This window comes from Notamacropus eugenii, chromosome 1 (genome assembly GCF_028372415.1).
Source record: "Notamacropus eugenii isolate mMacEug1 chromosome 1, mMacEug1.pri_v2, whole genome shotgun sequence".
NCBI lineage: Eukaryota > Metazoa > Chordata > Mammalia > Diprotodontia > Macropodidae > Notamacropus > Notamacropus eugenii.
Window position 1 is genome coordinate 436,337,721 of NC_092872.1, and position 24,447 is coordinate 436,362,167.

At 38.4% G+C, this 24,447-nt stretch overlaps 1 protein-coding gene and 1 long non-coding RNA gene across 2 annotated transcripts in view; one reads left to right on the plus strand and one right to left on the minus strand.

Annotated features, from left to right (window-relative positions):
• The window catches only part of ASTN2 (astrotactin 2), a 1,124,306-nt gene that overhangs the window by 394,911 nt on the left and 704,948 nt on the right, over positions 1–24,447 (minus strand). Inside the window, exons 15-16 of the mRNA XM_072631748.1 lie at positions 22,324–22,428; positions 16,317–16,496 (exon numbers count right to left, since the gene is read on the minus strand). Coding sequence (XP_072487849.1) covers positions 16,317–16,496; positions 22,324–22,428 — 285 coding nt within the window. The remainder of the gene's footprint in view (positions 1–16,316; positions 16,497–22,323; positions 22,429–24,447) is intronic.
• Positions 15,076–24,447, plus strand: part of LOC140519063 (uncharacterized) — an 80,026-nt gene continuing 70,654 nt past the window's right edge. Inside the window, exon 1 of the long non-coding RNA XR_011972086.1 lies at positions 15,076–15,487. This is a non-coding gene — a long non-coding RNA (uncharacterized lncRNA). The remainder of the gene's footprint in view (positions 15,488–24,447) is intronic.

The following is a 24,447-nucleotide window of genomic DNA, read 5'->3' on the forward strand; positions in this document are numbered from 1 at the left end:
GAATAAAAGCACAATCCCCAAAGATAAGTAACTGATGTACAAGATAGCCTCAAGAAAGACTGGATTTCAATGACATGTTGGGGGAAAAAAATGCAGCTGCAAACTTGGCTGACCTCAAACTCCTAATTAAGAAGACTGAGGGGGAGGTAAGGGCTATAAGGGCAGAATTAGAACTTAGCTACAGCTATGGATCCTGTAGGGAAACTTGAGCACACTAAACCTTCAGGCTAATTAATTGATTAAAATAATTGGGGTGTCATTTTGAATTTTTGAAGAGGGTAAAAAGTCAAGGTGGAAAAGTTAAAAAAAAACAAGCTTGGGTTTTCAAATGAGTTTTGTGTATGATTTCCTTAAAAGATTTAAATACACATGTATACAAATATATATTCATATAGATGCCATTTGCTCAGAGACTAAAAATAGGTTCTTATTCCATTTTATGTTCATTACAGGCCATGCTCAGTAATTCCTTAATTCAGAATAAACTAAGGCTATTTGAGACATAAGCTTATTTTCACGGGGGAAGGGTTGACCACGTTTGAAATAAATTGCTTTATAAGGTTACCAACATGCAGTGTTGTGGTATGGTAGATAGAAGAGTGTACTTTCTATCAGAACCCTCCGGTTCAAATTGCAGTTCTGCCACTTAATAGTTTTACAGTACCACTCACATTTATATAATACTCTGAAGTTTATAAGGTGCTTTCTTTACAAAAACTATATTGGGCTAGCAGTCAAGTATTAGTACCCCTACTGTGTAGACAAGGAAGCAGACTCAGATCAGATGACTGACCAAGGGATAGATAACCTTTTGTTGCTGCTGGTTCCTTAAGACCAATGATATCACCAGGGTGATGTCTTGATTTGCCCAAGAATTGAGTTGCAAGTGAGGCAGAGCTGCAAAGTCATCAGCCTCACTCCTCCAGTCATAAAAGCCCAGGGGCAAGACAAAATTCAAGAGGACTGACAATGGCCAGGGATGCCTTGGCCTTTCTAAATCAAGGTTTTCTCCTGGTATGGGTTTTGTCTGAGGCAACACCTATTCAGTGACTCAGGGCTAGGGAAGGATGGAGACCACTTGTACAGCAAGAATCAGAGGTAGGACTTAAACTCTAATAAGTGTCCTTTGGTTCCTCTTTCCACCTTCCATCATGAAAGCTGAGAAATTCCACACAGTGAGCAACAGTTTCATCAATATTCCTTCTTACCCACCTTAAAAGTACTTAGCATGAGTGCAAGCTCTCATTATTATATTCATAGCCAACTGCAACTTTATTGTTGTATATGTGACCTAGCCACAACTTGGGCTCTAAGTTAAGTGACTCACACCACACTTGGTGGAATTTGCAAATGGAAGGGAATGATGACTTGTCACCCAATCACTCTTGGGATGTGGTGAGTCTCTGAGCATGATGTAACACCACCTTCTCTAAAGAAGCCTGTAACAACTTGACCAGACCTCTTTTGTATCTCATTGTTGTCCTCTCGATGGACTGTTTCTGGACTGTAGCCTTTTTAGCAAGGCAGAAATTTTGTCCAGGATAATTTTCTACATTTTGGTTTTCACACATCATCCTGCCTTGAGCAGCTTGCTTCTCCCAGGACTCCCAGCAGTTACCAATTCAATCAACGCCTTACCTGGGCCCACCTTTAGGTTCTGCACTGCCCACACTCTGGGACTGGTTTCTGCCTTAATAGAAAGTACATAAGAAACTCTTAATTAGTACTAACTTTGCATTACATACTTAATACCATTTCAGGATCTCTTCCTGATTGTAGCTTCTATGTATTGGTTCTTATGGACCCAGCCCTTACATTTGCTAGGAAGAACTTAGTTTAAATTCCTTCAGAGACATTTACTAGATATGAAACCATAAGGAAGTTACTTAGCCACTCAGATACAAGTTTCCTCATTACTCATATCCTCTAAGATGATGATAATAATATAGGACCTACATTATACTGTTGTGAAGATCAAAGGAGATAATATATGCAAGCCCTATGTAATATATGTAAATATATGTAAAATAAAAATGTACATTATTAAAAGACTTGAAGCATTGTATAAGCATTATTAATATAGTTATCATTCCTGCCAGCCTTTCTGGGCCTCTGACACTGTCCAGTCTGATTCTTTTTTCACTCTTCTTTTTGGTCCTAATATTCTCAAATCCCTACCTTCCAACCAGTTTACAGAATGTGGCTTGTCTCACTCTTTGATAATAGTCATCACCATGCCTGGTGAGTAGCTGCCCTCTTTTCCCTGATTACTTTTGTTCTCCTCCCTCCATCTGGCACCATTTAGACTTCCAAGGAAATAGATATTGGTAGGTGCCTCATTGAAGACCTTGGATTCCCTGGGGATCAGATGCTTCACTGATCAGTCCTGCTGGAACTCTCCTTTTGGTCCAGGAATTCCTAGGATCATAGAATCTGGAGCTGAAGAGATCTTGTAGATTATTTTAGTTCAACCCCCTTATTTTACCTATGAGGAAACTGAGGCCTAGAGAGCTTAAATGGCTTTAGCAAGTCAAAACATAAATTAAATAGCAGGGCCGTAAGTCAAACAGTCCTTCACTTTAAAAGTGCCTCACCTAATCCTCTAAAGCTAATCCAAACTTCAATATTTTCTAACCTCAGTATTCCAAGCCCTATCCATCATTATGAGGATTTTGGCTCCTTAATTTGTATATTTGTTGTCTTGAATTATTAATTAACAGTTCCTACCACTGCCATTTTCCATACAAACAGAAGCAACAGCGAGAATGGGTAGTTAGGAACTGATGCAAAAAGATCTCTTAACCTAGGTAACCTGGATGGTTCAGAGTGATCAAGAAAGTCAGGACTTTGGAGCCAAAAGTCAGAGTTTAGAGATCAACTAAATTAAGGTTACAGTAAGAGGAACTCTTGGATTCCCTTAGGACATTCTGGCAAAACATCTGAGCCCTAAAAGGTCTAATAACAGCTAACATTTATATAGTATTTTGAGGTTTCCAAAATGTGTTGCACATGTTCACTCTTTCAGTCATCACAACAACACTGTGAAGTAAATACCACAGTCGAGAAACCGGGGCTCAGAGAAATTTGTTTCCTTGGTCACAAAGCTAGTCAAATATGAGAGGTGGGGTTCTCAAGCTGAGCTCCCTGTTAACTCCAAACTAAGTGCTCTTTCCATCATACTGCAGTGTCTTGAGGAGGTATCCAATAGGCTCCCAACTTAGGACACTCCTATACAGTGAAGCCAATGTAACTGTAGTTGTGTATTTTCCAGGAACAGACATCTTCAGATGATAATAAAGAATTAATTTAAAATGCAGGTGCTTGGGAAGGGGTAAAAAATAGTTTGGCTAGATGAAGGAAGCAAGATGCTGGGCGATGTATTGGTCTCTGGCCACCAATGCCTAGTTAGGTAAAATTGGGCAAATGGCAGCACCTATTTCACAGTTATAAAGAACTGGCTTTATACTTAAACTATTGTATAAATCAGAGTACTTATTATTCCCTTTGGCTTTAATAATAGTAACTCACTTTTACATAGCATATTTAATTCTGCAAAGTGCTTTAGGCCTATGATATAGGTACTACATATATTCTTATCTCTGTGTTATAGAGTAAGCAACCAAGACTGTGAGGGTGAGTGTTTTATCCATGGTGACAGAAGGAGCAAGTGAATTTGAACCCATCTTCTGGCTCTGTTGTTATCACTTTATTCATGATATCATGCTGTACCCATAAAGAGAGGCCTAAGCAAAATATCTAATTAGATGGAATTCTGCTCAGGTTATCTGGGTATATTTCACTCAGGGAACTTATGCGAATACTACTTATACCTGGACTGTAGGCCTCTTTCACAGATGGGATGACTTCTCTCGCCCTTCTCCATGGGCAATAAGTGTAGCATGTAAATGGGGAGGAGATTAAGGGTTAGGGATTAGAAATCATAAGGTCATTGGGTATAAAGCTGCATTTAATCTAAGGCAGGAGACCACATGTGGCCTCAAGACTGCAGGTTTCCCCCTCCCCACCTTTAAGGGTTATTAGCATTTATTGTGTCCTGGATTTCTTTGTCAGTCCAGTGAGGTCTATGGTCAGAGGTCTCTTCTTAGAATAATGGTTTCAAATATACAAAATAAAACACAAAGGATTACAAAGGAAACCAATTATATTGAAATATAGTCAAATATATATAAAGTATACATATAAAGTGAAATATATATACATAAGGCATATATATAAAATATGTATATGGAAGATTCACAGACCTTGGGAACTCCAGATATAGACTATCTCCCTCATTTTGCAAATGAGGAAACTGAGGCTGTGAGGATAAAGTGATGCTGTATAGTTACAATACTTTCCATTCAAGTCTCTTACTAAATTTCCAATAATCTTCCATTGCACCTGCGGGTGAGTAGGATCTACCTACTCTTCTCTTCACTAGTCTCTAGTCACAGTAGATGTCAAGTATTGAGACATCTTACAAAGGGTGATTAGAGCCTCTTTCTGGCACACCAAGAGAATGAAGACTATCAGATGAAATGGATCTATAGTCAAGTTGATTTCCAATGCCTGCCTAAGAAACCACTGACCTCTTCACCACCACTAACTTTACCACCTGACAACTGAAGTGTTCCCAGGTACTCTAGACTTAAATCCACCTGGCCCTCGGACAACCTTTTCGTTGCTTCTAGCCAAAATGTACTTATAATGTTTGTCACTCTCCTCATTCTTCCAAATTAACCACTTTCATTTTTTTTGGAGAAGAAAATAAGAAAAAAAAGCACATTAAGAATTTTCACCAGTCCAGTTTAAATCAAACAACTGAATGTCCAGCATAGGGCTAACCATTGTGGATGTTATAGGGTTTAAGTAATTAATTTATTCTTATATTCAAGTCTCAGCAGGCAAGTAATTTTAAGTTTTCTATCATGACTGTTACTATGAATAAAAAGCATTGCCAATTCACAGGAGAACTTCTGAGGCTGGGAGCTGGAATTGGCCAAGAAGAGTTAATCCATACCACAGGAAATACTAATTGTATGATCTTGAGGAAGGGTCACTTCTCTGAGTCTCAGTTTCCTCATCTGTAAAATGGATTTGTTGGACTATGTGATTTCTAGGGTCCTTCTAGCTCAAAATTCTATGCACCATGAACTTCACAAGAAAACCTGTTTCTATTTGAACAACTCTAGATGTCTTCCCCTAAACTGAGCTGAAATCTGCCTGCCTGTAATTTCTACCATCAGTACTTGTTTTTATTGCCAGGGATAAAGCAGTATAAGTTTAAAACCTCTTCCTCATGGAGGCTCTTAGGATTTTTAGATCTAGCAATCTTTTATACTTGCCATTACCCCAACTCAAGTCTTTTCTTCTCTGGACTAAACATCTCAGTTTATTTCAAGGAAACTTGGAGGCCATGGTTTGGAGTTATCTTCCCTTTCTGACCTCTCTATGCAACTCCACTTTGTCAACATTGCTTCCTAAAATGTACTATCTAAAAGTAGGCCATAGATATAATCTGATCAGTTTTTCTATATCCCAATTACCCCCTTCAGCCCCACAGTACCTATTATAGATAGACTACTCAATATAGATTTTACTTTCTGAAACTGAGATTGAGTTGAATTGAACTGATGTGAAATAGAGATAGCTTCCATTTCTCTATTAAGTTCCTGAGGTAAAATTCCCAGCCTCCTTTATGCAAAGTATCCCACTGCTATCAAATGACCTTCAAAGACCTTATGGCTTAGCCTAGCTTTAGGTTCTCAACCTTTCTGCTTCTCCCTTCTGAGTTTCTTGCTGACTGTCTACCCCAATGATCTACCATAGAGCTCTAGTCAATAAATTACATAGCCTAGTCAGGAGACCCAGTTGACATCATAATTGGGAGACAGAAAGTGAGGATTTTTAGGTTAAATTTGACTTCATTTGAACCTTGGCTTAGACAGAATGTTGTTATTTAGTTGTCTGGTTCAAAGGGTAAGGATGAGGAGTAGTACCAGTGTTAGTAGGAATCCTCCTCTACCAAAAGTTATATTGTGGAGCCTCATGACACAGAGGTGACACAGGGGTCTCAAAGATACTGCCACAAGACTTTAACCATGCCAGGACCTAGTAAACTGGAAAAAACCCAGTGGCAGATTGTGCATCTGTCTTTCAAGGACCAACCAAGCTAAGTTTGGAGGCCTTCATCTGTGGAAGGTTTGCCATTAAGTTATTAAGAATTTCAGCCACTTGTAATCATGCAAGGGAGGCAATCTGTGTTGCTGGAAAGACAATTCACACCTATGAGATCACAGAAGTTTTGAAGTATTGGATTAAGTAGTAGTTGTAATAAACACCCACAATGATTACAAATAATCATGTATCTTTCTCTATCCCCCTTAAATAATTTATGCCATTTTGGAGACACATTGTTCCTCTCTATAACATGGTATCAAAGTTGAGAGGCAATAAAAGCATTATTTTCATTTGTACAGATTAGGAAAATAATACTTAGAGAGGTGATGACTTGCAAAAGGTTATTTCAAGGTAGAGCCAGAGGAAAAACTCAGGATTTTATGAATTCACTGCCTATTCACTAGATGACAATGATGATGACTCAATTATATAGCACATTAAAGTTTAATTTTTTTTAACAATTTGAAGATGATAATTGCTTACAATTTATATAGGTGCCCCAAAAGCTTCCATGCCTTAAAACTTAGTTTTAAGTTATTGAAGCTTTTTCAGAATGTTTTAATAGTAGAATATGCTTTTGATATACATTATCAAATGAGAAATAGATGAGAGCCTCAAGACATTCCTGAGGCAGGAAGCTAGAATGTTATTGTCCCTACTTACTGAATGAATAAACAAGTCAAGAAATAGGTTATTAAGTGGAAATATCAGGAGCCAAATCTAAGCCTTTTTTCTGTCTCTGAGTTCAAACCTCTTTCCAATCTAGCACAAAGGGATTGGCCACTTCTGACAATTCCCTTCCCCTATACTCATAACTGAATCCCTCAGTTTTTTTGGATTTGGGTGAACAAGAGGATAAACAATCTGCTTGTTCTCAATCTCTCAACCTCTCAATCAGTCCTTGTCTCTCACCCCTGAGAGGGAAAAAAACTTCAGACTCCAGTGGAACTGAAGGCCTCCAAGGAATGTTCCCTGTGGAAAGAAGTCTATGTGTGGGGCGATGGTGGGGGAGGAAACTGGCTGCTAGGAGATGGGCAGCCTGCCAACTGGTGGCCCTGCCATCGATGGAAACAGCCTGGCAAAGGAGTTGATTACTTTTTACACGGTGGCATACACAGATTGTAAGATGGAGTGGATGGAACTTCCAGACTTGTTCCTTATTAGAGAAACAAAAAAGACCAACTCCATCAATTTGTGAGAGAGATGGAGGCAGGGAAGAACAAGGATAGAGTTGGAGGGGTCAGTACTAAGTACTAATACCAGAGTGTTCCCCTTCTCTCTGTATAGTGAGATTACAGAATACAGTTCTCCAAGGAATATCATGTATTTGCATTCAAATGATGATAAACTTTGTCAGAGAATCCTTTAATAGGAATGGAACCTTCAAGTCATCTAATTAAATCCTCCCTTTATAGATCAGGAAACCAAGTCCAAGGAGTTAAAGTGACTTAGTGAACACATTACTGGCAGAGCAAGAATAACAATCCTATTCTGTTTCCACATGGCATCCTAGTATTTTTGAGTTAGAGTCATCTAATTCCATCTCTTGATTTTACAGATAAGGAAACTGTGACATAGAAAGTTTAAGTGACTTTCCTATGAACACAGTATAGGAAATAGCAGACCTAGGATTCGAACTCAGATACACTGACCCCACATTTATTACAATTTTCACTATAACATGTGTTTGATTTTTAAAAAGAAAGACTGAGGAGGATAACAGCAGAGAAACTCAAGATTAAAGTGGCACCATTTCCAACTGAAAATCATTAAAGTAATGATAAAACATCTCTGAAATTACGTGTCAATCAGGGTAAAGATAGGGTTCAATTTACAGAAACTTTCTATGGAATACATTTATTGTGTAAAGTGAAGTACACTAGCACATGTTCAGACACACACAGGAAATTGGAATTCTTTATTTCCTGCCTGCTACCACTTGATATTTTCCCATAGCAAGATTCTCCAAATCACTATGTGCAAGATGAATTTTGACACCTCAGAATCAAGAACAGAGCATCACAGAATGTTAGAACTGGCTGGGACACTAGAGAGGCTAGATCTTTCCTTTCACAGAAGAAGCAACAGAATTTCAGAGAAAGAGGAAAAGTAACTTATCCAAGAACATAACTTTGGTATTCAAAAGCAAATTTGGAACTTAGAACTCATGTCTCCAAATTCCTAGTAGAGTGTTTCTACTTAATTTGTATAAATTAGCTTCATATTTATCTTTTTATTTTCATTCAGTCATTTCAGTCATGTTTGACTCTTCATGACCTTATCTGGGTATGTACATACAAACACACATATAAATATAATGTTGTTCATTCTCGAAGAGGAACAAAACCATATAACTTTGTTAGAATCAAGTTAAAATGTGTCCAATTTTGGCTGATCAGACCAATGTGACTTGGAATACTACACCACAGGTTGGGCACAAATAGTCCATGTGAATGTTTGGGGTGGATTCTCTAAATTTGTGCATCTCGCATTTCTTTTGAGCTACTTCAATTTTGCTTTACTCAGAGAGTATAGCACCTTCTCTAATGAGGGCACACTATGCTGGGTGGTCCTGTGCCGGTGTCTCCCATGTCACACGATCAGTTCCAGAGTTCTTAAGAGAGACTTTGAGAGTTTCTTTGTATCACTTCTTCTGACCACCATGTGAGCATTTGCTCTGTGTGAGTTCTCCATAAAATCATCTTTTAGTCAAGTGCATGCATGCACATGTATACACACATACACACACTATTCTGCTTTTTCTTTATCAGACTACATCTGGTGTAACATGTTCAGTTCTTAAGGCTACATGTTATAGGAAGGATATTGGTGAACTGGAGCCCATTTAGAAAGATAACCACAATCATGAAGTGACTCAGAAACATAGACTACGAGAACCTGAACATTCTGAAGGAACTGGGGAGGAGGATGTTTATCCTGGAAAGGATACATTTATCCTGAAGGCCCAGGGAGACATGACAGTTGTTACATGGAAGAGGGTTTAACCTTGTTCTGTTTAGTTCTAGGATGAAGTAAAACTAGAGGTAATGGGTGGAAGTTATAAACAAATTTTGGCTTCTAAACAATTAGAGCTGTCCAAAAGCAAAAGGTTCTGTCTCAGAAGGTAGTGAATTTTCCTTCATTTGAGATCTTCAGGCAGAGGCTAGATCAGGGATGGGCAAACTGTAGACTCAAAACCACATGTGGCCTTCTAGGTCCTTGGGTACAGCCTTCTGACTGAGTCCAAGTTTTACAGAACAAATCCTTTTATTAAAGGGATTTGTTCTGTGAAGTTTGGATTCAGTCAAAGGGTTGCACTTGAGAACCTAGAGGGCCACACATGACCTTAAGGCCCCAGGTTCCCTACTTCTGGAGTAGATGATTCTTGTCAGCTGTGTAATAAGAATACTTGTGAGGGCATGGGTTAGATTAGATTATTTCTGAGACCCCTCCTAACCCTAAAATTCTGTAATTCTGTAAACAACATGAGTTGTCCTGAAGTAGACTTTGGGACAGTGAGTTCTCCATCACTGGAAATGTACATACAGAAGCTTGAAGGCCATATAACCATTTGTTGGGGTGGTATGGATTCCCTTTCAGGTGTCTCTACATCTTCTGAACTCCTCTGTAAACTCCGAGATCCTATGATCCTGTGAAAATAACTATAGCCCTGATATGTTTGATTTTGGCTCTGTGATTATAATGATAACACAGCACAAAGGTCCTCAAAAGGTTAGCAAGATGACTAAACTTTGCAAAGGATGAGACCTTGATTTGAAGAATTTCTTACTCTGCCACATGCAGGTGTGTAAGATGTGTAGAAAGACCAATTCCATGCATGTATCTGCATATAATTTGCATACATTTAACATATGCCAACACAGCCTTTGTAGCATATTTTTTCAGAAAACTGAAGTTTGAAATGTTACTGCTACGTGAAAGGTTATTACTTGGTTTTCTTATCTTCTGCTCTTTCTTGCTCACTCATTCTCACTGACCCAGGTCCACATCAGAAATATGTAACACAGAGAGAAAAGAGATGTATGGCTCTAAGAAATCATGAAATAAAACAAAATAAAACAACCCCAAAATCACATGAAACAAACTCCAGGCCAATGTGTGGGATTACAGGTTGAGTTGGGTGATCAGTGAGTCTATGATGTCTGCTTCCTTTCCACTACCCCTTACAAACACTGGAAGCCCTAATCCATTAGATTTCCTCAGCCCAAGAGGTCAAAGTCAAAGTCAGAAAGGAAAATGTCCATTAGATTTGAAGTGGAGCTTCTTAACATGTGTGTGTATGTGTGTATGTGTGTATGTGTGTTCTGGATTCCTTTCACAACTTGGACCCCTTTTCAGAATGTTTTTGAAAGCTTACAATAAAATACTCAATTATACTGAATTACAGTTTGCCTCTCCCTTTCTCTCCATCAATTTCTATCTATCTATCTATCATCTATCTATCTATCTATCTATCTATCTATCTATCTATCTATCTATCTATCTATCTATCTACCTATCTACCTATCTATCTAAATAAATAAATAAATAATTCCATAGATCCTAGGTTAAGAAACCCTGAAAAAAAGAGCTTTTTGTTGTTCTTCATTAAGATTTATGAGGAATGGACCGGGAAGTTCTGCTGCAGATGGGCACAATCTAAAATTAGGAATATATATATTTTTTCTCTTCTCTATTTTCATCTCAGAGAAATGGCAGTCCCGTGGGAGTATGTATGTTTAATTAACTACATATTGTACTGTCTTTCCCTGTTGCTGAGGAAGTTGACTAGCTCTACCTATTGATTCCTGTCTTAATCAATCATTAATTGCCCCTAGACCCTCAACAAGTCACCTGTGTCTGTGCCTTATCCCTCAACTCCACAGTAAATTCCCTTAGGGAAGCTGCAAGATTGGAAAGACTGGAAATCAGAAGTCCAAAACTGAGACCTGCCATTTACTAGTTCGGTGATATCAGACAAGTCATTGTCCTTTTCTGAGTCTCCTTCCTGAGTTGTAAAACTCCTTGTTTCACAAGGAGTAATAATTCATGTACTACCTAATACCCCAGATTTGTTCTAAAGAACCAAGGAGACAATACCTGTAATGTTTCTTTCTAAAGATCTGTATAAATATTAGTTATTATGGTGATGAAGATGATGAGGAGGTCTCAACTTCCCTGGGGTCTTGGATTCTTCATCTATTATAAGAAGAGGTTGAATTAGATGATCTCCTATATCCTTTCCTGTTCTGAATCCTTTGCCACCATAACTATCTTATCTAATCTTCAAAGCTTCTTCCACCTTCTCCCCCAGGGACTATCAAAGTCTTTTACATGGAATAGGCACTTAATAAATGTTTGTTAAATGAATGAACGACTCCTAAAATAGCAAGTTAGAATCATTTATATCCCTTCCCTTACCATAATCTAAAGCTTTATTTTCAAAAGTTTTCTTGGTTTGTCCCTAGCAGCCTAAATTTTTGGTTAATCAGAAATGACCCTTGATAGCAAAACTCTTTAGTGGTTCCAGGCCTTGAACCCTTTTCAAGTCTGATTAACCGATTTTGGAGCAGGACCTCCTGGGAAGTTTCTCAAGGTCAATGTCCCTCCTTGAAAGAAAGATGATGTTTCATCCCCTCCTTCGCTTCTGTCCCAGTGCTGACTTACAAACAGCCCTAACTTTGTCAACGAATGTTCCAGCCCACATTGAAAACTTCATTGCAATTCAAATGAAAATGTAGGAATTCATTCCCTGGGACAGACTTGAGAAATTATAAGAGAGATAAAATACTTTTTAAAAGTAGAGACAGACATTTATTGGTAAGGATATGCAGCTGATTTTCTGGCTGGAGGCTCAAGAGTATGACACAGTGCAGCAGCAGAATGCTCTTTGCAAAGAATTTATGAAGTACTCAGTTTTCTACAATTTGGAAAAGATAGGCATATGCACATACATGAATATTTCTCCCCATCTCTTTCTCTATCTCTGTCTCTATCTCTAGCATTATCTGTGTCTCTTCCTTGTCCCGCTCTGTTCCCAACTGCCTCTTCTTTGCTTCTCTCTTCTTCTTTGTCCCTGTTTCTTTTCCCATCTTTCTTTTCTTTCTCTCCTTAAGCCTTTTCAAAAGCAGTAATAAGATCTTTGCAGACACCTGGCAGAACAAAGATACTGGAATATTCCTTCACTAGAAAAGTCTTGATAATTGCTTTCTCCAAGAGAAAAGAGCTGAAACTTCAGCATCCCAAAACAGTTGGTTAATTTGAATGCATTCAGCCTCATCCTCCACCAACAGTGAATATAGAATGTAGAAGGACAAAAGAAAGAACTCTTTATGTCCTTCGGATAGGTGTGCCCCAATTATATCACCATGGGGGGTTTTAAGGCAGGTTAATGATGAGGTTTTCCTGAGTCAGAAGTTGAAACCTATAAGTACTGAGTGGAATGAGACCAATAGAAAGGAACAATTTGGGGTTTAAGATGAAGGGATTCAGAGTTGGAAGGGGCTTTAAAGATCATGTAATCCAACCTCATCATTTTACAGATGAGAAAACTGAACCCAGAAGAGGTTTACTAACTTACCTAGATAAGGAATTCAAATGTAATTTAACTGTAAATTCTGTGTTCTTTCTACTCCCTAATTGCGAATGGGGACAGTATACACAGTCAAGCAAAGTTGTGCAGTCAGCATAAATTTTTCTCCTCTGCTCCCAGATGCCAGAAGCTCTTTACCTAATTTGTCTTCATAGATTCATAGATATCCAAGAGCTAAGTAGCATAGTGGATAGAGCCCTGGGTTTAAAAACAGGAAGACTAATCTTCCTGAGTTGAAATCTAACCTCAGACACTAGCTCTGTGACCCTGGGCAAATAAGCCCTATTTGCCTCAGTTTCCTCATCTGTAAAATGAGCTGGAAAAGGAAATGGCAAGCCACTTTAGTATCTTTGCCAAAAGAACCCCAAATGGGGTCACAAAGGGAGAATATTTCCAATGTCTATTCTAGTTCTTGTTGTTATTTAGTCCTTTTCAGTCATGTCTGACTCTTTCCAACCCATTATAGAGGAAGAAACTAAAGTCCAGAGAGGACATTTGTCCAAGGTCACAAGAAGTAGCAGGTCTCCTGATTCATAGCCCAGTGTTCTTTCTACTCTACTCAGCCAAACTGATTCTCCTCAAAGTGCTATCATAGCTTTAGGACTTACCTTCCCAAACTGAGATCCTTCTAAGAATGACTTGTGTACGTATGTGTGGGTGGGGAGAGCAGGGAGAAGGAGAGAGTTGGAGGCAACGATATGATTAGAAGTAGTCCAGGAGCTCAAGGTAGCTAAAGAGGAGGAGGAAAAAATTCTAAGAAATGTCTCAGCCCTGAACAGGAATGAGACAAATAAGCTCCTGGATGGCTACAGTGATACCATAGTTTTTATAAACATAACCTAATTGTATTACTTCAAAGTCCTGAAGTTTATTGCCCTGTTTAATGATGTGTCTCGTTATTTATAGTGTAGCTCAATGAGTCTTCTATTGATTTAATACACTTCCTTAAAGACTGTCATTGTCACAGCTATAAAACGAAGCTATTCCCAGACAGCTCAATTATGTGTCACACTTCTATAAACCTCTCCAAGTCACCCACAACTTTCAGGGATGCAGCATTGAAGGTGGGGGTGGAGAGGGAAGGAAGGGAGCTCCACTGACCTTGGTTAGGGAGACAGTCTGATAGCAGGTAGTATCTGTTTCCAAGGACCAAGTCTGAGTCTGAATTGTGGGTGGCTTAATGTATATAGGGAGAGGGGAAAGTCTGGGGTTTTGAGGTACAATTTTAGGCTGAGTCAGACTAGGCCTACTCCAGGAGAAATGTTATTTATAATCCTTTCATGGCTTCCATATGCCACAGAGGACCTCTCCTTAGAACTGATAATGGCAACTCATATATCTCTAGTACTTCAAGACTTAGAAAACATTGTTCTCATAACAACCTTGTAAAGCAGAAATGTTAAGTATTATACCCATGCTACAGATGAAGGCACAGAGAGACAAAATAATACAGTGTCAGTTAAGATTTTAATCCAGGTTTCTCTTGATTCTGAACCTGATATTCTTTCTACTATGCTAATAAATAGCTGCTTTTCCCATTATATTGTGATCTCCTTGAGGGCAGGGCCTGACTTTGTCTCTTTTTGTATCCTGAGCACTTAGCACGGTGCCTGACACATTATTGACTGACTGATTGAATTAGTATTAAATTCGTTACTATAAAATAACTTTTCTAAGGTGCCATCCCATAATTTATCTAATCTGCCTCAATTCTCTCACCACTCCAGTCCAAACTATACCCTGCACAAAAAAGCAATAGATCTGACCCTGTGATTCTTCTACTTATACAACTCTGGTAACTTCCCAGTGCCTCTTGTATTTACCTTTTAAAACCTTATACAACCTAATCACAACCTATATCTTTCAGACCTTTATGCTCTGACATCCTGCCAAACAATCCCTCCCTCTGTTCCTCCCATAAGATATTAAATCTCTTGTTTCCATGCTTTTACTCTTGCCATCCCCATCACTGGAAGACCCTCCCTCCTTACCTTCACATCATATGGAGCTCTTGTGAAGAGAAGGAAGCTTGAAAGTATAGTTCAAGTACCATCACTGGCAAGAAGACTTTCCTGGTCCCCCTTAAACGTTAGTGTCCTTCCTCCCAAACTACCTTGTATTTCACTATTTTGTGTTTACTTGCATTTATTAGCTTTTTATCTTTTTGCCATATATTCATATATGTGCATATACCTATGTGTATATATTTTTTCATCTCCCACACTGGAATGCAAACTCTTGGGAAATGGGGATTGTTTCATTCTTTTTAATTATATCCTCCAATGGTAGGCACCTAATAAACACTGATTGATTGATTCTGTTCTGGGAAGCAGGCAGGGTATATAGTAAGCTCTCTCTTTTCCAGATGCTATCTTAGAGGTTAAGTAACTTGCCCAGGGTCACACAGTGAGCTAACTGTAGAGCCAGGCCTAGAAGCTGCATCTCATGACTCCCAGCACATCAGGAAAGGAGATCACCACTGAATCATATATTTAGTTCTGGAAGAGACTTTAGCAGTGCTCTCCTACAATCTTTTCATTTTGCAGATGGATATAAACAAGGGTTGGATGACTTGGCCATGTAGAGAATAAATAACAGATCCATGATATGAACTTTACCCTTTGACTACAAATCCAACATATTTTCCAAGATGCTTCCTAGAGTCTTATGACATTCCCATAGGACATCCCATACGGAATTATAAGAAGACTAAAGGTAAAATTTGAAGTTTGTTGTCCCTTTCTTTTAAGATGATGAAATCATAACAGCTCTTTCTGGGGGGAACCTAGAGTGTTGTGTGTGTGTGTGTGTGTGTGTGTATGTGTGTGTGTGTGTGTGTGTGTGTGTGTGTGTGTGTGTATGTGGAACAGAATTAGTAGGGGAAAGGTATCAATGAAACTTATTCTGCCCTCACATCCTGTTAAAACCATGAGCAGAATTCAGATGAGATAGGAGAGCAGCACACATACATTAGAGAAGATCAAAATCGCAAAGGTGTTAGGACTAGATTTCTCCTTCCCAGGGAGCCTGAGACAGAACTCACAGCATGTTATAATTGTTAAAGATTTCTAGATTAAGCCCTTCCTTTTAGCTATGAGGAAACAGGCCCAGAGAGATTAAGCCAGCTTCCCAAGGTTAGATAGTTAATCAGTAGTTGGAAAAGGACTAGAAAAGAATTGGAAAGTATAGTACCTATGCAGAAAAATACGAAAATAGAAAGGTTGAATTGAAAAATACTAGAATGCTTCTCAATGATCATCTGCTCCAAGCCCCTTGCTTTACAGATGAGAAAACTGAGCTCCAGAGAGAGGAAGTGACTTAGCTGAGGTCACACAGATGGAAAAGCAATGACTCTCCTATTCTTTCCACTAAGTCAGGTGGGCTCCAAAATCTTCCCCCTTCTCTAATCCTTTTTGGGTAACATTTCCCCAAGCTAAGTTAAATAATTGAGCCAGTGGACTGTGAGAAAGTACGAAGGGCAAACCAAGCAGGAAACTGTGTTCCCTTTTTCTGGGTCCTGCCACATGTTCGGAGCTCACCTTACCTTTCTGATACTGGAGCCATAGCTGCTGTTGGACTTTCTTGCTGGGGAAGTGGATGATGCAGGTAAGCTCAGATCCATACAGGGCTTCTGCAATGTAATGTGAGCCATAATGCTGGATGAAGGACAGTAGCTCCTCCCGGCTGCTCTCTTTGTCGAGAATCTTCAGGATGTTGGTGAACCCTAGGCAAAGAGATGAGCACACAAGAGGCAAAGGAGTCAGAGCCACCAGACCAGGGAGATGTCAGTAGAATCATTTAATAGTTTAGGTTCCAGTAGACATTTAAACTATCCCTATGAAAGACAGTGAATGAAAGAAGTCATCAGCTTCATTCATTCATTATTTTACTGAAGGGGCATTAAATAAGCACCTGTTAAATGCAGAGTACCATGCCAGACACTGAAGAAGATAACAAATTTGGATGAAATGGAAGTCTCTATCCTATCTCTATCCTACTATCCCTAGTAGGGAGATACTAATGTGCAAATTCAGGTAATAAGTAATATAAAACAACAGGGAGCAATATGATTTAGTGGAAAGAGTGATGGATAGAAGCCACAGGACCTGGGTTCAAATCTTTACTCTGCTATTTACTACCTGTGCATCTTTGGAGAAATCATTTAATTTCACTTGGGTTTAGTTTCCTTGTCAATGAAATTGAAGGAGATAGACTAAATTAATTTTAAGGTCACTTCTAGCTCTAAATTCTATGAGGCTTAAAGTGCATTAGAATTTCAAAACAAAATGCTAAATGATGTTCAAAGATGAAGGTTTTTACTGACCACTGAGAAGGCTACTTTGAACCCTGTCCTCCCCCTCTCAGTTAACTAAGTGCAAAACCTCAGTCATATTTGATTCTTCCTCCTGTATCCCCAACATCCAATAATTTATCACAGCCTACTGATCCTTCCTTGGAAATATTTTCAGCATCCATGTTCTCCTTTCCATGTCCACTGCTATAGCAACACCAACAAGAATACAAATAATTGTCTTGTTTTGGTCCAGACATCAATCAATAAACATTTATTAAGTTCCTACTGTCTGACAGGCACTATGCTAAGACCTTACCTATACTTTTACTAGTATAGTGAACTCCTGGTGAGGAAATTCCTTTATCAATTCAGATTAGAAACTCTTTTATGACTTATTTTAAGACTGACTTAGGGTATAGGGAAGATAAGTGGTTTACTTAAGATCTTATAGCTAGTACATGTCAGAGTTAAAGGGTTACTGACTCCAAGGACCACTCTTTACTATTCTATAATGCCTTCTGACTGATAAACTTATATGAAGATTTAAGATTTTCAAAGAGCTATGTAACTTTGTCTCCTTCTACTGTGTGTGTGTGTGTGTGTGTGTGTGTGTGTGTGTGTGTGTGGTCAACTCAGATCTTCCTGACTCCATATCCAACACTCTGTGCACTGTGCTATGCTACTTCTCATTACCTAGACACTATAACAACTCTAGAATAGGCCTCTCTCTCTTCAAATACATCTAATCATCTCCCATCAGAGAAAACTGCCCCAAATGTCACTTTTATCACATCATCTCTTTGACTCCAAACGTTCACTGTCTCCCCACTGCTGACAGAATAAAATCCTTATGTGTCATGGTGGTTTTTGAGGTTGTTTGCAATAAGGTTCTAATCTTTTTTCCTAGCCATTAAAAACAAGGGTGCTCTGTTCCAGCCATAGGAGGATATAGAAGATTTCATTGGTATAGGGAGCTGCTCCACTAGGAACTGTCCTCTACCAATTCAAGTCCACATATATAGGCCTCTGCAACTTATAGTCTTAGTCTCACTTTCCAGCCTCTTTTCCCCTTGCTCAAGACCTGACTAGAATTCTACCTCTCCTATACCCTGTATTTATCAATTAAGGTCCATCTCAAGTCCCAGCTCGTTCAGGAAGCCTTTCCAAATTACTATGATTTAAAAACCAACTAAGATGTGGAATTCAGCCTTGTGTAATTATAATGATCAAGTCTGACCCTTGAAAAGAAACCTAAAAGATAAAGAAGGGCCTGGGCTGAGGTTGGGGTGAGGTGGGAAGGGAGGCAGCTGTGAATGTAGTATGTATGTTGTATATACTTTCAAACATAGCTGATGTTGGTTTTCCTAAACTTTTATTTTAATTGTTATTACAGAGGAAGGTTTGCTGGCTAGGGATGCCATTAAGGGATGAAAGGAAGGGGGGGAGAAGAAGCATATAGGGAAATGAATATGATATAAAATAAAAAATAAAAACCAACAACAATACACCTCTAAAAATAAAAGAAGCCTTTTCCACCCACAGAAATCTCCCCCACTGAACTTATAAAACTTAGTGTCTGTATCATCTGCTTAGTACTTAATCATATATTGCCTTGTGATTTCCCTGGTAATGTTGTCTTATATCATAACTCTTCAGCACAGGATTTAATGTCCCTCCCTTGCACAAGAATCGTATTTCCTCTAGAATAGAAAACAAACTCTTCCGTTTGACATTTGAAGTACTTCCCAATCTGGCCCCAACCTTTCTTTTCAAGCTGATTATATATTACTTCCCCTCACACTTTACCAAACTAACCTATTCCCTATTCCTAAACCAAGCTGCTGATTCCCATACAGGACATTTCATTTCCTGTTCTTATGATGTAGCACAGGCTGCGCCCATGTCCATTACACTTTCCCTTTTTAGATCTGCCTCCAGTGTCCTTCAGGGGTTACTTCCCACAAAAGGCTTTCCCTCATCCTTACCCCCTCAAATTACTTATTCTGAATGTATTTTCTATGGACTTATTTGTGTACAAGTTTTTTTCCCTTGTCAATAGAATATTGACAGGCAGGGACATTTTTGCTTTTGTCTTTATATCTTCAGCACTTAATACCTGTCATATAGCATGGTACTTAACAAATGCCTGTTGAATTAAATTGAATTGAATGTACACCTATCTTGTCTCTCCAATTAAACTGTAAACTCCTTGACATCAGGGATCATATCTCATATTATGTCCCATAACATCCAATATGGTACTATGTATAAAGGCTACACAAAGTGTATATTGAATGAATAATTTAATAAAAATTATTCCTGGTACAGATGTAATATTGAGTTCTCAAAGGCCATGTCAGTCAGTCAACATGGATTTATTAAGTATCTATTCTATGCTAGGCAATGTACCAAGCGCTAGAGATATGAAGAAAGAGAAAACCACAGTCCTTGCTTTCAAAAACATCTCATTTCAATGAAGAAGATGGCATGCAAACAACAGCGTCTGTAAGATACATGCCATGGGGATGTAAGCTAACTTCAGAGGGAAGGCATTTGCAGTAGAGGGCTAGGGAAAGGCCTCTTGCAGAAGGTGGGAGTTGAGCTGAATCTTGAAGGAAGTCAGGGAAGCTTTGAAGTGGAAGTGAGGAAGGAAACTATTCTAGGCATGGGAGCCAGCTGGTACCAACACCAACTCCATAGATGGAGTGTCTTGATTTAAGAACAGCAATTTGGCTAGTATAGCTGGATTGCAGATTGTGGGGAGAGGAGTTAAGTGTGAGAAGATTAGAGTAGTAAGAAAGAACTAGGTTGTGAAGGCTTGAAATGCCAAACCAAAAAGTTTATATTTAATCCAAGAAGTGATAGAGACTCACTTGAGTTTGTTGAGCAGGGGGGATGCCATGGACAGATCTACACTTGCAGGAAGGTCAGTTTGATAGATGAGTGGAGGATTGATGGAAGTGGGGAAAGACAAAAAGAGGGGAAAGCAATTTTAAGACTATTACAATAGACCAGCAGAGAGGTGATGAGTTACTGGCAGTTTCTACGAAACTGAAAAGGTGTTTAGTTTTAGCCCAGGGGTGGAATCAGCTTAAATAAGTTCAGAGAGGTTTAGCCTCTTTGTAATGAATTTTTTCACTCACAGCATCTTACAAAGACCATCTTCTAAGGTGTTGATGGGTTTCAGTTATTGTCAGTGAGAGCAATATGCCACTTAAGTAAAATAGCCTTGAAATAAATAGAAAAGGCCACACTGAACTTTTCCATTAAATACCAAGCTCCCTTCATGCATTTTGCAAAGGATTCAATTTACAAATATTTGATTTACACAGCACTTTTTCAGGGACCAAACTATTAATTAATTAAAGCAAGTTGTGCCTGTATGGCTTTAACAGAAATGGAGCAGTATAATTTCCAAGCTTAAACTGAGGGAGAGTTGGGATGCAGGGATGAAGGAAAACACCCATCACAGGGAAAGGACATTTAATTAATACACAGTCCTCTCCATCAACTGACATCACATCAATTAATTTACATCATTAAGTAATTAATATGGCTATGTTAAAAAGATTATTGATTGTGTTAAGAATTAAGAGCTATAATGCTGATTCATAATACATCACTTTTCAGCTGTTGAGGCAGAATATTTTGAAACCATCAATGGATGAAGCTATCCATTCTAAGAACACAGTAGCAAGTATAACTGATCTCATTTTGCTACTGGATAGAGGCAGGTAGGAATATGGGGTAGGAAGTAAATTGCCAAACTGTGGATAGGACAAAGAAGTATCCTAACACCTAGTTGTCTTTTATACCTATTGTCAGTATTGCATATTTCTTGCTATGTTAGGAGTTCTTAGGATCCGTAGACTACAGATCTGTGAACTTGGCTGGGAAAAATATAACTTTATTTTCACTAACATCAAACTGAAATTTGGTGTTTCCTTTAATTATTTAAAATAACCTTTTTCTGAGGAGTTCATAGGTCATAACAGGTTAACAAAGGGGTGTTTGAAATGAAAAGGGTTAAGAACCTGTGCCCTATGTCAAACACATTTCAGTGGAAGGAAATGGTGCAACAGAAGTTGCTACATAGAAAATGGGCTAGGCAAGAAATTAACCTGGCACTCTCAGGGAACCCACTATGATAATTTAGAAGGCTTTAGATAACATTAATCTCCATTCTCTATGACCTAGAGCCCTTGTTATCTGAACCATGAAATCTCAAACATGATCTTAACCTGTCATGTAAAATTACCACTTTGTACATGTATGCCTTGTCTCTCCAATTGGAATGCAACCAATTACAGACTATGAATTTACACGTATTTTCCCTCTTCATAAGCATTGACCTCAACTAACTTTCTTGGTTGGAATACATAGCGCAAGGCTACCTATCACAAGAAGGCACATGTGCCCACCATTGTACAGAGTGAAGAGATGCTCCCAAGTATTGCTGTGTTTGACTATTCAACCATAGAGTGCACACAAGGAAACCTGTGAGTAAAGATCAGACTCCTCAGCCTGGCAAGCAAATGATATTTTACTTTTACAGTCTTATCTTCCTCCCTTTCATATACTCAATATCATCAACAAACTGGAATATTTTGCCCTAAGAACATGCCCTCACTCTTATCCCCCAACACCACTTACAAATATATATTCAGATTCATATATATTTCATATATGCATATGAAATTATATCTATCTACCTGGAATTATATCCCCCCTTTATCTTTTGAATTCATACTTATCCTTTGAAACCCACTTCAAATGCCACTTTTTCAGATAGCCTCCTCATTCACATATTATATAAAATTTACTTTGCATTTCTATAATGAACTTATGTAATATTGCATATTATAATTGTCAGTATTGGTGTTATCCTCTAATTAGACTGTAAGTCCTTGAGAGTAGTTACCATATCTTCTAAACAAATTTTATCCCATCCAGTGTTTAAAAAAAAAGTATATACTTAATATATGTTTGTTATGTTACACTAGTATGTTTGATATGGCATGTTGAGCTACAGTTTGGTATTGATATTGATATGGCAGTGCAATGAGTTTCTACCTTTTACATTAATGTGAAAGTGTGTATGTGTGTGTGTATGTGTTTCTTCCAATGACTGTTTTATTTGACTGTGAAATAGAGAGACAGGAAATTCATTAAAATCAAAAAGATCAAGGACCAATCTGAACTAGAGGAGGATGGCTATTCTTTGTTGGTCCCTACTTCTCAGACTGGAGGCCCTCACCTGCAGAGAGAGTGATGGTGCTGAGTTTCACACGGTAGAGGTTGCTACGGACTCGCCACTGCTGGACCATTGGGTAGCCCATTGCCTCATCATATCGGATGTCTCCTGTGGGAGGAAAGCAAAAGACCACAGAATTAGAAAAATGTATCAGTCATACCTGCATAGGTTTTAATCATAGGGAAGTAAGATCCTAGAGTTGGAAGACACTTTAGAACATAAAATGCTCAGTTTTGGAGGGATCTTAGAACACAGATTATCAGAAATGAAAGGAGCCTTAAAACTCAGAGTTTAAAATCTAGAAGAAGCTTTAGAACATAGAATGTCGAAGCTGGCAAGAATCCTAGAATACAGCTTATCAGAATATAGACTGGCAGAACTGGAGGTCACTAAGCCTGACCTCATTTTATAGATGAGGAAGTTGAGGTATGGAAAAGTGAAATGATTTATCCAGCATCACACAGACAACTGGAGAAGAGTCTAGCTCTGTGTGATCTTCGTCAAGCCTTTTAACTTCTACAGAGCCCAATTTCCTCATGTGTCAAATGGGAATAATGAGACAGCCATCTGACTACCTCATTCGGGGTGTAAGGGTAAGGGCACTGAGGAACTAATGAAATAAAGAATGCTAAAGTGTTTTGTAAATGTAAAAGTGTCATAAAATAGTATAGATGATCATTATTCCTATACCAAAGTCTTCCTCCAACAACTAATCATGATACAGAGATGACACTGGATTCTAGATGACACTGCCTATGTTGTATAGACTTTGGTAGGTTGTACAAAGCTGTGAAGCCTTCATATTGGTTTTGGAGACACAAGATATTTAGGTCTGTAGTCTAAGCAACAGCCCAAGTGTGGTACTTTTCTTATCTCCAAAAGTTTGGGCACCATAACAACTCAAGAAGATTATGTAAAAAGTTTTAGAGGGATTACAATCTGCGTTAGTAGAGGGACTTCACATTCTAATGAAATTATGGATCATTTGATTCATAATAATCATAATCAAAATAACAAAAAAATATTGAAATAATCAAAAAGAATTATCACTATTATTTCCAGACACTATTATTTCCAGACACATGTAAGAACAAGGCATATTATTTGTTCCCTCCTGGTTCCCTGATGACTTGGCATTTTAAATCTATTTGATACTGAGATTAAAATAAGTGTATAATTAAATCAATTTATTTCTTCTTGGATATTATTGTGGTTAAAAAAACAAAACAAACGAAATGGTCCATTATGCTCAACTTCTTTTTAACCTTACTAGCATTTCAGTACTAATATATATATATATATATATATATATATATATACCAATTACGTATGTTATAAAACAAAATATATATTTTCCGTATTAGAACCCATTAGAATAATTAGGGAGAGGCAGCATGCTATAACATGTAGAGTGCTGGACCTTGAGTCAAGAACACTAGGTTCAAGTTCTGGTTCTGAAACTCACTACCTGTGTGACCCTGGGCAAGTCATTTAACTTCTTTTTTCTCTTTTTAGCTTCAGGCAGCACTCTAAAACTTCACATTATAGATAGGTTGAGATTTTTATTGATGGACAGAGACCTCCTATTTATTGTTCTCCATATATTGACACAGAAGTCCATTCTAATAAGATTTCATTTCAGTTAATACATTCTCTCTCATGCCTCTCCCATATACTTTCATTTTTGTTTGTCCTTCTTGGCTACTTTGGTGTCTGCAGAGCAGATACTCCTGGGAATAAGTAGGAGGCCAGAAAGTTATTCTGGAAGCTCAGTGAGCAGCAGGGTACCAGCTTTAGGAATCAGAAACACTGAGAGTACAGACATCCTACTGAAACTCAGTAGGCAGATAGATGATTTAAGACCATGTAAACCTACTGCAGGAAGGGACAGAGAAATGAGAGCTGTGAGTGTGAATCTCCTTGCTTTAAACCCTCTTGGGAATTAGCAGGGATGCCAATCTTGGAGGTGGAATGCTACCTAAAGAAAGGGCAATGCAGGCAGCCTGGGACTTAGAAAACTCACAATGACCCCATCTGCCAAAGAGGTGCTGTCTCTTCATGGAATCTGGCAGTGAATTTAGGAAAGGGATGATGCTGAGGGTGGTGCATAGTTTCTAAGAAGTGTCA